This window comes from Microplitis mediator, chromosome 1, assembly GCF_029852145.1.
Source record: "Microplitis mediator isolate UGA2020A chromosome 1, iyMicMedi2.1, whole genome shotgun sequence".
NCBI lineage: Eukaryota > Metazoa > Arthropoda > Insecta > Hymenoptera > Braconidae > Microplitis > Microplitis mediator.
In genome coordinates this window covers 23,433,693-23,445,412 of record NC_079969.1, presented here as the reverse complement: position 1 = coordinate 23,445,412, position 11,720 = coordinate 23,433,693, and the positions used below count along the sequence as shown (strand labels likewise).

General features: G+C 27.1%; 2 protein-coding genes across 2 annotated transcripts; one reads left to right on the top strand and one right to left on the bottom strand.

Moving 5' to 3' along the window:
- Positions 1-1,606: 1,606 nt before the first annotated feature.
- Positions 1,607-6,025, top strand: LOC130678240 (ornithine decarboxylase 2-like). The gene is made up of 7 exons (XM_057485348.1): positions 1,607-1,914; positions 2,923-2,999; positions 3,152-3,324; positions 3,396-3,696; positions 4,825-5,061; positions 5,141-5,346; positions 5,468-6,025. The coding sequence occupies exons 1-7, from the start codon at positions 1,719-1,721 to the stop codon at positions 5,529-5,531; spliced, it is 1,254 nt and encodes a 417-aa protein (XP_057341331.1). The 5' UTR covers positions 1,607-1,718; the 3' UTR covers positions 5,532-6,025.
- A 632-nt stretch (positions 6,026-6,657) lies between these two features.
- Positions 6,658-11,704, bottom strand: LOC130678241 (lipase member I-like). Its single transcript, XM_057485349.1, has 7 exons — positions 11,485-11,704; positions 10,071-10,167; positions 9,818-9,969; positions 8,255-8,497; positions 7,592-7,795; positions 7,328-7,487; positions 6,658-7,242 (listed from the first exon to the last, which is right to left on the bottom strand). The coding sequence occupies exons 1-7, from the start codon at positions 11,567-11,569 to the stop codon at positions 7,185-7,187; spliced, it is 999 nt and encodes a 332-aa protein (XP_057341332.1). The 5' UTR covers positions 11,570-11,704; the 3' UTR covers positions 6,658-7,184.
- Between the last annotated feature and the right edge of the window lie 16 nt (positions 11,705-11,720).

Here is an 11,720-nt window from a genome sequence, read left to right as displayed (position 1 = left end):
AGTGCGGGTCTTTGATTTGCAAGAACCCCAGCCCACTGCTCTGTCCAAGTAAAATAAAATTTGTTAGAAGCCAGCCTAAGCCAGGGTTCAACCCGCGAATTCTGGTGGCTGCTGGTAAAAATCGCGAAGACGAAAAGCGATTTGTCTCAACATATAAAGGTAATAAAAATAGAGCGCTTGGGAGTCCAAGTTATTGAAGAATATATTTAGTAACATGTACTTCCGCAATAAGACATTTGTTGGGAAGCTGTGTAAGGTGTTTGTGGTGCTACGTAACAAAGCTCCACTAACGAATAATGTTCGGGAGGTTGTCAACTGTTGGAAAAAGCTGAGCTCTCCAGCAAGGTTTGCTGTCATCAAATGGGCGAACGAGATTCAAGAACTCCCAGGATCGAACAAGTTCAATGCCACGATATGGCGAAGTTTTTTAAAGGTTTTATGCTTAACCAGAGGGGTGTGAAAAACATATGCAAAACATCCGTCCGAGTAAATTGCGATGGCGGTCAGAAGACATGATATATATGATAATATTGAAGCAATTAAATGCAAACAAAAAACAACCAACAATGAATGATACTTTTTTCTTGCTGGCTACCGTCCCGATACAAAATTGCTACAAAGTTTTTGAAATAACAGCAAAAATCAGAGAAGACAAACATCTAAAAAACTTATAATTAATATTATCGTCCATAGTTTTATTAAATAAATTGTTTATCTCAGGAATGTGGACAAGATAGGATCATCATAATAAATTACATTATTATTTTTGCTAATGCATCTAGAAAACATTAATTGATAATACATTCTATAATGGTAAATTATTATTTTACTGATAAATTTTATCTACTGAAAGTATCTTAACTGAATTTCAAATAATTTAAAATTTAATAAACGGTCATCATTACAATAATGACATCTAAATTGCACCCAAGTATAGAATATATAAATTCTGAAAAAAGTATCTTACCAGGAACACCACAAGAGGGTGGGCGCCATCTCGTGGCGAGCATCGAACTACTCCCGCTGCTACTGCCTAGCATCGGTGACCTCTCTCATACATATATATATTTTCTCCCAAGAAATTTTTCTCTTGCTTTAAGCAACTTTTTTTTCTCAGTTGGAACATACGAAAATCCTTACGTTAAAAGAATAATACTTATACCGAAAAATTTTATTTCCTTAGAACAAAAAAATGCAATGTTACTACAAAAAATTAACACCAAAAAAATTTCTATCATATTATATTTGTAAATTGTGAACAGTAGATAAATATTTATTTACAGTTAGAAAATTAATTTTTTAATTTTATTCTTTTTCATTTTTTATTAATTTATTACCTTGATTTAGAGTTTCATTCGTCGCGTGTTCAACTTTTGGGTTAAATTTCGGATATTTATTCAAAATAAAATTGTTTTATAAAATTTCTATATAATTATATTTTATTTAATGGATTAGCAGGATATAAATTAGAATTTAAATAAATTTATCATTAATTAAATACGTTGATTGTGATTATAAATACAAATATATAGATAACACAGAAAATTTTTTAAATAAAAATTTCTTGGTGATATAAAAACTCTCTAGGACGAAAGAATTTATTATCAGTCATTAGACCATCTATCAAACATTAGTAACAAACTTAAATTTAATAGTTTTTAATACAAGAATTTTTTCTTGTTTAATTTAAAAAAATATAATCTTTAAAATAAATAAATATGGCAGGGCCAGAGACAGGCATAAATATAAATAACATAACTTTCTATAATGATAATTTGAGTGATATAGATATTATTAAAAACATAATTGATAAAAATAATCAAGAAGACGCATTTTATATCGTCGATATTGAAGATATTATAAAGCAACATAAAAAGTGGGTCTCGATGATTCCACGTGTCATTCCACATTATGGTAATTATTAATAAACAATTAAACAATTACTCGTAAAAAAAAAAATTCGTTCCAAAAATTTTCATTGTAGTGAACGTTAAAATTTGAAAAAATATTTTTGAAATTCAATAATAAAAATTATAATAAACTTGTACACATATTCAAATTTCGAGTTCGAGTACAAAATGTTTATATGAGTGTGAATGTAGCAGAGATGAGACAAATTATAAATTTTAAATAAATAAATTAATTAATTACAATAATGAAATTTTATAACATCCGCGTACTGACTTTTTAAATATTTAATTACGCATTTTTATTTCTTATATTCTACTCACATTTTATTTATTTTTTCAAAAATTCAAAAAACCGGCAATTGTGAGCTACATCCACACTTATGTGTTCATCTATTTTTTGCTTTATTATGAAAAAAAAAAATAAAGTAAAAATAAAAAGTTTTAAATTTTTGTGACTTTTATTGAGTCTGATCTGAATTTTTTAGAACTTATATGAAATACGTGTTCATTTTATGATCTTAAAGTTAGCAGACAATTAATAATTTTTTTATTTTCTTAACAAATCAATCACAAAAAAAAAAAAAACCAAAAAAATGCGCATGTAGAAAATTAAAAAAAATTTAGGTGCAATTTTTCAAAATATTTTTTTTTTGCACTTTATCGTTTAAAAAAAAAAATCAAAAAATTATTAGACGTCGGCTAATTTCAGTATTATGTTCATTTAAAAAAATCCAACACAAAATTCAAAGTTTTTTAAAATTTTAGAGCCAGTTTTTCAAACCAGGTTTAAATTATTAATGCTGATACATTTATGTATTATTAACGTATTATATATTATTATAGATGTATCAGCATTAATAATTAAAACCCAGATAAAATTATACCCGGTTTGAAAAACTGGCTCTTAGGTCTACGATTAATGTTTCTATAATTTTTTTAAAACGACTTTTTTTTGGTACAAAATATTATTAATTAAAACTTTATTTACATAAAATTAATGATTTATTTACAGCAATAAAATGTAATCCAAATGAAACTGTTATACGTGTAATCGCAGCTCTTAATGGAAAGTTCGATTGTGCTTCTAAAGTAATTTCTAAAGATACCAATTTCAATAACATTAACTAATTCTATCATATAGATATGGCGGGAACAAAGTTTTCCTTATTCTCTTATTAATATAGATTATTACACTTCAAAATTAAATATAAATAATTTTTAATAAATAAATAAATTTGCAGCAAGAAATAAGACAAGTATTGGAAGTTGGTGTGAAAAATGATGATATCATATTTGCTAATCCTGCTAAATTACCATCTCACATACAATATGCGAAAAAAGTTGGTGTCAGTACAATGACAATAGATAACCCATTAGAAGTGTTAAAAATAAAAGAATTATATCCTGATGCCAAGTAATTTTTTTTATTTTATTTATTAATCACTTGATAGTAATTTTATAAATTATTATTTATTTATTTATTAGACTAGTGATAAGATTTGCAATGGACGGTAATTCATGTGGAATGAAATTTAGCGATAAATTTGGTTGCAAACCAACAGCAGATGCTATTAAATTAATGGAGTTTATTAAAAAACAAGGAATGTATTTACGTGGATTTAGTGTACATTTAGGTAGCCCTTGTTATGATGCAGAGGCTTATTATCATGCTATTGAAGTTTGTAATAAATTTATTCATACAGCACGAAGTATGGGGTTTAACGAAACAAATTTAATTGATATTGGCGGTGGAATGACTGGCGCTGATGAAGATTTATTTGAAAAAGTATTTCGTTAAATTTATTTTTTTTGATCCTGAAGTTAGTAGACAATTAACAATTTTCGGATTTTTTTTTAACAAATCAATTGCCAAAAAAAAACTACAAATATGCACATATAAAAAATTTTAAAAACTATAGTTGCAGTTTTTCAAAATGTATTTTTTTTTTTTAATTCATCGTTTTGAAAAAAATCCAAAAATTATTAAACGATGGCGACCTTCAGTATCATTATTTTTTATTTATTTATTTAAAATTAAACGGTCGAAAAAATTTATCAACAAAAAATTCAAGACCGAGTAAAATCAGAAATTAGTTTTCATTTGAACAGATTTTGATATCAAAGTAAATGTTTTTCTAACGGAAAAATGAATTGACAAAAGTATTTTTTTAAGTTATCACACGATCAAGAGAAATTGGAAAATAAAAGAGTAATTTTTTTAGCTTTTTTCAAAGAAAGTAGACAATTTTCAAAATTTTTCACTTTTTCAAAGATATTCTAAAGTCAGTAATTTTTAAGTTCCAAACAAGTTTGAAAAAAATGAATAACTCAAAATTTTCAACTTCTTTCAAAAAAGTTAAAGAAAAATAGTCTTAATTTTTTATTTTTGCCCTTAATTGTGCGCTAACTTAAAAAATTTTTTTTCCCAATGAATATTTACTTCGATTCCGCGCGTTTTCATCCCCCGACAAAATTTCTCTTGACAAAATTACTCACACCATCATAAGCACTAAAATAAACATGAAAATTTAGAAATATCAATCATATGAAGAATATAATTTTATATTTGTTTAGTCACTAAAATTTAAATGTTTATTTGTACTAATCATAACTAATTTGGGTGCTAGTTTTTCAGGAAAATTGTGAAAATTATATCGAAAGATATTTTATCGGGGATATTATCTCCGGAGATATTTTGTCCGTAGGATATTTTGTCGGGGATATTTTGTCAGAGGATGAAAACGCGCATTAACATTTACTTCAATCTCAAAATCTATTGAAATAAAAAATTAATTCTTTCTTGTACTAAGCCTTGAATTTTTCTTGTTCAACAAAAGTTTCCAATTTTCGGTCTTCTTTACATCAAAAATTCTTAATTACAACTGAAAATTTTCTTTCCTCAAATATATATTAGGTAACAAAATCAGTAAACGCTGCACTAAATAATTTGGACCCTTCAATCGAAGTTATAAGTGAACCCGGCAGATATTACGTTGAATCAGCATTCACATTAGCGACATATATCCACAGTAAAAAAGTAAATGATGACAACGGTATATTAACACGTCATTATTATATCAACGATGGAATTTTTGGATCGTTTATCGATAAACTTTATGGAGTTAAACGAACCCCAATGCCTTTATCTAAAGTATTATTTAATTATTTACTTTTAATGTAAGTAAGAAATCAATAAAATAAATAATTGATAAATATTTTTTGAACAATAGATAAATGGGAAAAAATATCAATCAGTTGTTTGGGGACCTACATGTGACTCAAGTGATTGTGTGGCCACAGAAGTGATGATTGAAGATTTGAAAATCGGCCAATGGATGATTTGGAAGGACATTGGGTCATATAGTATTTGTTTAGCGTCTAATTTCAATGGATTTCCAAAGTCTGCTGTTTATCCATTTATCAGAGAAAGTGCAATGTAATTTATAAATATATATAAATTTAATTTATTAATATCTGAGATAACATTGATAAGATTATTTAATTATTTCTATATTATGTTGGACTTATTAATAAATAAAACTGTATTTTTTTATCAGGAAAAAGTTTTTACAAGAAGTTGAAATATTAAAAAGGAAAATAACTGATGACAATAGATTTTAATTTATCATTTATCAATGATAAATGATCTATATTAATGAATGAAGAGACATTTGTTATGGTCGTATCTACTATTGGACACATCAACATAAAATGCATACAAGATTCATCAAGTTGATTTGCAGATATGGTTTTTTAATGTATACTTTTATTGTCAATTTATTTTACATTATAAGTATGTATATTTATAATTTATGAAATAGTTAATTTTTTTTAAAGTTTTTCTTTTTTAAAAAAAACAAATAGTCTTCTGATCGATTTAAAGAGCTTGACATTGAAATAAAAATAACTAGGAAACAATGCGGAATTCGAAAAAACTTTATTAGAAATAACTTGTAGGGAATAAAATTGTCTACAAAAAAGGTCTGATGATATTTTGTAATAGGTCTGATAGTTTCGCCGGAAAAGTAAAAAGATCTCAAAATTTAATTTGGTAGCACGACTTGTAATCCGCGGATAAAATATTCGCGACAAAATATCCTGAGACATTTTATCCGATAGACAAAATATCCCCGGACTAAATATTCAAGAGACAAAAAATCCGTGACAAAATATCCTGTTGATAAATCTTATTCAGAAAAATATATTTTAAGTGAAAAAATAATTAATGGTTTTCGATAAACGGGTACTGTACCATTCCAAACATATGTGTTGACCTATTTCCAAAATAATACCCACCCAAAATATGTGAAAAAAGGGCACAGTACGATTTCAAGCATATATGTATATTTTTAATATCACACACTCAAATTTTATATGCAAATATATTAAACATTTCTGATAAAAGGGTACCGTACTATTTATATGAAAAGTATTTATATTATAAGATATTTTGTCGGGGATATTTTATCTATCGAGTATTTAGTCCGGGGATATTTTGTCTATTGGATAAAATGTCTTCGGATAATAAGTGACGGTACCTTTAATATGAATTCGACTACAACCTCAAATAACTTTTGAACAAATAGATTTATCAAAAAATAATAAGAAACTTTTTTTGTAGAGCATTCAATTACCTACAAAAATATGCCTGCCAATTATTCCTATGGCGCATCGTTAGCTACTTATAAAATTCAGAAGACGCAAAAAAATTTTTTCCATGTTATTCTTATGGAAAATAGAAAAGTGCAATGCGGAACCTCTTAATATTAAGAGCTCTAATTTTCACAGGCGTCTTTTTTTATCTAAATAAAATTTTTGAATCACCCTAATACACACACATACACATACAAATGCATAGCATCGGGTGGGAGTCAAGACTGAGGAGAAGCTCCAAAATAATAGAACCCGAGGTAACGAGTTCGACTGTATGAATTAACAAATCGAAAAAATTATTTTAGTTGTATTTTAAGAACTAAGAGAATGTCTGTCCCATCATCATCACTCCACATTTCTTACCTATACCCCCACTGTTCATTCCAAGTTCATTCTTTCATGCATCGGGACAATTTTATATTTTTGAGATTTAATTGTTTGATAGCTCGTAAATATAAACTATAAAATTCGTCATGTAAAAAAAATCCTAGCAAAGCGGGTGGGAATATTTTCAATAATATAATAAATTACTTAATTAATTAATAAATAGTGTTTATATTTAATGAAATAAAAAATGTCAAGATTAGTCTTGTAATGGCGGTTTTTAAAAAATTTTAAACTTTATAAACTTCTTCCATAAGGAGATTTACCATTTGTTTTAAAAAAATAAGAGCCACGTCTGAAAAAAATAATTTATTTATAATTACTGATTAAATATTCATGAGAGTAATTTTAATAAATATATAAAAAGATTATTGACTTACGCGTTTGTTGGTGTCAAGTATCCAAAATAAATAACTTGATTTTTTTCACATCTACCTTCTGTATAATCGACGTAAGACGAACACTGGACAGCAGGAAATGAAAAAATATTTTTAACACTTTCAGCATAAATGCGCCAGGATCTCCAGTGGTTACATAAATCTAAATAATTTAATTAATTGTTTTTTTTTATGTTTATTTGAAAAAAAATTATATTTTAGATTTTGTTAATATATTAACAGTATTGTAATGAAGAAATAAATCACCTGTTGGAGTTAATGGTATTCCAAGAAGTGGACAGCCGGGTTGCGGTCTCTTGCCTCCATTAGCAAAAAAATCAGCAGTACCTGTATTACCCAAGGCACCATAAAAACCACCGTCAGTATGCAAAATGTCAACAAATCGGGCACTTTGATTGTTTATATGCTCAGCTCTTGCATAATAAAATCCTGGGGATGCTGGATCTAATCCTATAAAAATCCATTTAGATGATAAATTTTTAATGTCTCTAATAATTTTTAAAAATTAATTTTTATATTTTACTTAAATTTAAAAAAAAAAATAAAAAAATGCACATGTAGAAAATTAAAAAATCTATAAGTGCAATTATTTAAAATATTTTTTTTTATTGTGTACAGTTCTTATAAAAGTCCAAAAATTATTAGACGTCGACCAAATTCAGTATCATAAGTTAACAGACAATTAAAAATTTTCGGATATTTATTTTTTAAAAAATCAATTACAAAAAATAAAAACTAAAAATATGCACATGTAGAAAAATTTTAAAACCGTAGGCGCAATTTTTTTTTTTCATAATCTATCGTTTAAAAAAAAACCAAAAATCATTAGACGTCGGTTAACTTCAGTACTATTTTAAATATTTAAATTTGTTAATAATAATTTGTTGAACAAAATATTATTTATAATACCTGTAATACGAGGTAGTTCATACTTTGTATATCTTCCAATAAATCCTGCCATTTGTGCTCCCATCGAATGACCGATGAGATGAAAATTTTCTAAATCTAATCCTAATTCAACAAGACTATTAATAGTGTCTGATAATATTCTTGCCATATCTTTCATTTTTTGTATTAGTATTATATAGTTGTCGAATGATAAACCACTCCAGTCTACTAGAAGTATATTATCCATACCACGATCTAAATAAGCTAAAAATTAATAAAAACAATGATATATATTAAATTATAAGAAGTTTTTTATTTAACCCTCAAACATTTGCGAAGTAAATGCTGAAGAAAAGTTTATTTTAAAATTAAAACTCCAGGTCGGAGTGAATACGGATTGCAATAGAATCCATATTCAATCCGAATTTCCTCCCGATTTTTTACTCTAGTGTGCGAGGCGCCTGAAAGACCCAAATTTCGACCAAGTAAAATTTGAACGTGACCGCGCTTGAATTAGGGTTTTCGGCATTACACCCTACACTGAGAGAAAAAAGTGTATAATTCCAAATCAAATTTTTTAATTCAAGTATTAGTTTACTTAAGTAGAGAAGAAAATATATTCTTAATTGTAGTAAAAATGCATTGTCTGTAGTAATTTATGAGTAGATTGAAGTAATTAGTATGAAAATAAGAAGTATTATACTTCGATGTAGTAAATTTTTTCTTGCTTTTAGTATTATGAGTCAAGTAAACATGTTTAATTAAATTAAATTTTTTTTACTCTCAGTGTACTGGTTTCAAGGTCTTAACTTTACTCTCAAGTCATTGCCATTGACCCGGAGTGTATATGTTACTTGTGAGTAAATAATTTAAAAAAGTGTTAATTTTTCGAGCCTCAAATTTCCCATACAATTTTTACAATAGTCATATTTTTTAGATCCCCTTAGAATGAACTATTTTTAACTTGCTAAGAAAATCGAAAAAATTCGGACTTACTGTTTTTACCCCAATTTCCGAAAATTGAAATTTTATGAGATGTCAAAGTTTTGAGGTCCTAGGAAGCTATTCTGACTAATTTTAGAATAAAGTCCGAGTCTGTGTGTATGTTATGTGTGGGGTGTGGGTGCCGTGACTATTAAATTGAAGATAGTTTGACCGCGACAATTCAACCGAACGACAGTTCAACCTAGCGACATTTCAACCGACAAAAAATCCCTGATAAGAGGACACCTAAATAAGGGGGTCCATGTTATTTTCAGTTCAAATGTCGCTAGGTTGAACTGTCGTTCAGTTGAAGTGTGAAATATACCACTGATTGAATAAGTGTGTAAAGTATACCACTGATTGAATAAGTGGTATACTTGGGACTGTTTATGCAGTGAATATTCACTGATTTGCAGCACTTTTCACTGATTCATTTTAAGAGAGTAGTAAATATTATCTCAGAATTTTTCAAAGTTAAAATCATGCATGCGATCAGCTCCAAATCTTTCAAAAGTTGCCTAGGATCTATATGACTCCATGTGTGGGGTGTGAATTTTCGGAGATGTGATTGATTGAGATAAATTCAAAAAATCTTTTTACCTCCAATGACAGTTTGGATACTTTCATTAAACGGATGTTCACGATATCCGTGAATATACATTGCTACTGGTTTGGTATTATCAATACTCTCATAAATTATGCCTGGCTCATTAATCGGAATATCAGTGATCGTTGCTGACTGAATTGATGATCTATAAGTCATTAATAATTATTAATTAATAATAATAATAAATATTATTAATCAGTACAAAAGTTTATGAAATTTTTACTTAACAAATACGTAAATAATTACCCAGTATATATTTTTATTTTCATTTTTGCGATTAGATGATTATTTTCTTCTAAGATGTATTTTAATTGATTATCAACACGATTGTTTGTAAGAATGTCTAATAAAGAAAAAATTATTTCCACTATTGGTCAATAAAATTCATTGTAACCTGCAGTCCCTAAATGACTGCCTAAGTTTCACATTTGAATTTAATTAATATGTTTTAAATTTAACTAGGTAGATAATTATTTCATCATCAATTTTTTTATAATTTTTATTATCGTTAGGGCTAATTAAGGCTCACTTAATAATTACATAATCATTGAATATTTAAAAGAATTAACACACGATCTAATTTTTTTATTACTGTCATCTAATTCTCTTTCGTAATTTATTTTTTTTAAACTTTCTCTTTAATGGATAACAAAAAATCAGGGTTTAATTTAGAAATATTATAAAATTTTGATGTCAAAAGTTTTGGAATATTATAAAAAAATTGAATGATCTTTTTTATAAATATATTTATAAATATTCAGAAAAATAAATATAGTAAATTTATGATCCATGACGTCGCAAATTAAAAGCCGACTTTTCTAATAATAAAAAATTTTATTAATTTAATCACAGAAAAACAATGGAGTAAATTTTCCTTATTCTTTTGAAGGGAGATCTGAGATACTAAAAAACGAGGATAGTTGAGTGATTTTTTTTTCAGACCTTCGTTATTAAAATTCTCAAAATTTGTGACCTTATTAAGCATAATTCCAAGAATGTTCTGCTAAATTTTCATAAAAAAATATTGAAAAATAAGCCAGTGGTAGTGGGGAGAGACGAGTCACTTAAAAAAAAGTCTCCATGCCGTAGGCAGGATAACTCATGACTATAATAAATCATCTGAAATAAAAAAACCAAAAAGATTTCTTCAGTACATAAGTTTATCTTAGATTTGAACGAAGGATTTTTTTTTTTCAATAACTACTTATTTTTTAATTAAACAAAAGGAAGAATTTTTGGGAAAAATCAGAGTTTTTTTATTGCACCTTTACCAAAAATTCAAAAATGAATATTTTGTTTATTCCTTCGTTCGAATCCAAGATAAACTCATGTACTAAAGAAATCTTTTTAGTTTTTTTATTTCAGATGAGACAGTCATGAGTTATCCTGCCTACGGCATGGAGACTTTTTTAAGTGACTCGTCTCTCCCCACTACCACTGGCTCATTTTTCAATATTTTTTTTTGAAAATTTAGGAGAACATTCTTGGAATGATGCTTAATAATGTCACAAATTTTGAGAATTTTATGACGAAGGTCTGAAAAAAAAATCACAAAATCCTCTTTTTTTTAATCTCAGACCAGCTTCCCCCCTTAATAACAAAGATCACTTTTTACAAAATTAATTAAAGATATTACTAAATATAATAAATAATCACTAACCGAATATTGATCGTCTAAAAAAATTATGCGCAACAATAGACTCAATTAAAACTCCAATTACTAACAGAACATATAAAATATCCATACTTATTTAAATTATTAGATTTTAAAATAAAAAATAGTCTTAAAAGAAGTAAACATTTGTCACGGAACTTGAAATTTGAAATAAAACATTACTTCCCTCATTTATATATACTTATGCCCACTCCAGGTATACGGGATAGCGTATCAAGGTG

Excerpts from the sequence above, each read along its gene's own strand:
- LOC130678240 (XM_057485348.1), top strand. The coding sequence starts at position 1,719 with ATGGCAGGGCCAGAGACAGGCATAAATATAAATAACATAACTTTCTAT. Across the intron at positions 3,697-4,824 it reads ATGAAGATTTATTTGAAAAA|GTAACAAAATCAGTAAACGC; the intron begins GTATTTCGTTAA and ends AATATATATTAG. Across the intron at positions 5,347-5,467 it reads TTTATCAGAGAAAGTGCAAT|GAAAAAGTTTTTACAAGAAG; the intron begins GTAATTTATAAA and ends TTTTTTTATCAG.
- LOC130678241 (XM_057485349.1), bottom strand. The coding sequence starts at position 11,569 with ATGGATATTTTATATGTTCTGTTAGTAATTGGAGTTTTAATTGAGTCT. Across the intron at positions 10,168-11,484 it reads TTTTAGACGATCAATATTCG|ACATTCTTACAAACAATCGT; the intron begins GTTAGTGATTAT and ends TTTCTTTATTAG. Across the intron at positions 7,243-7,327 it reads TACTTGACACCAACAAACGC|ACGTGGCTCTTATTTTTTTA; the intron begins GTAAGTCAATAA and ends TATTTTTTTCAG.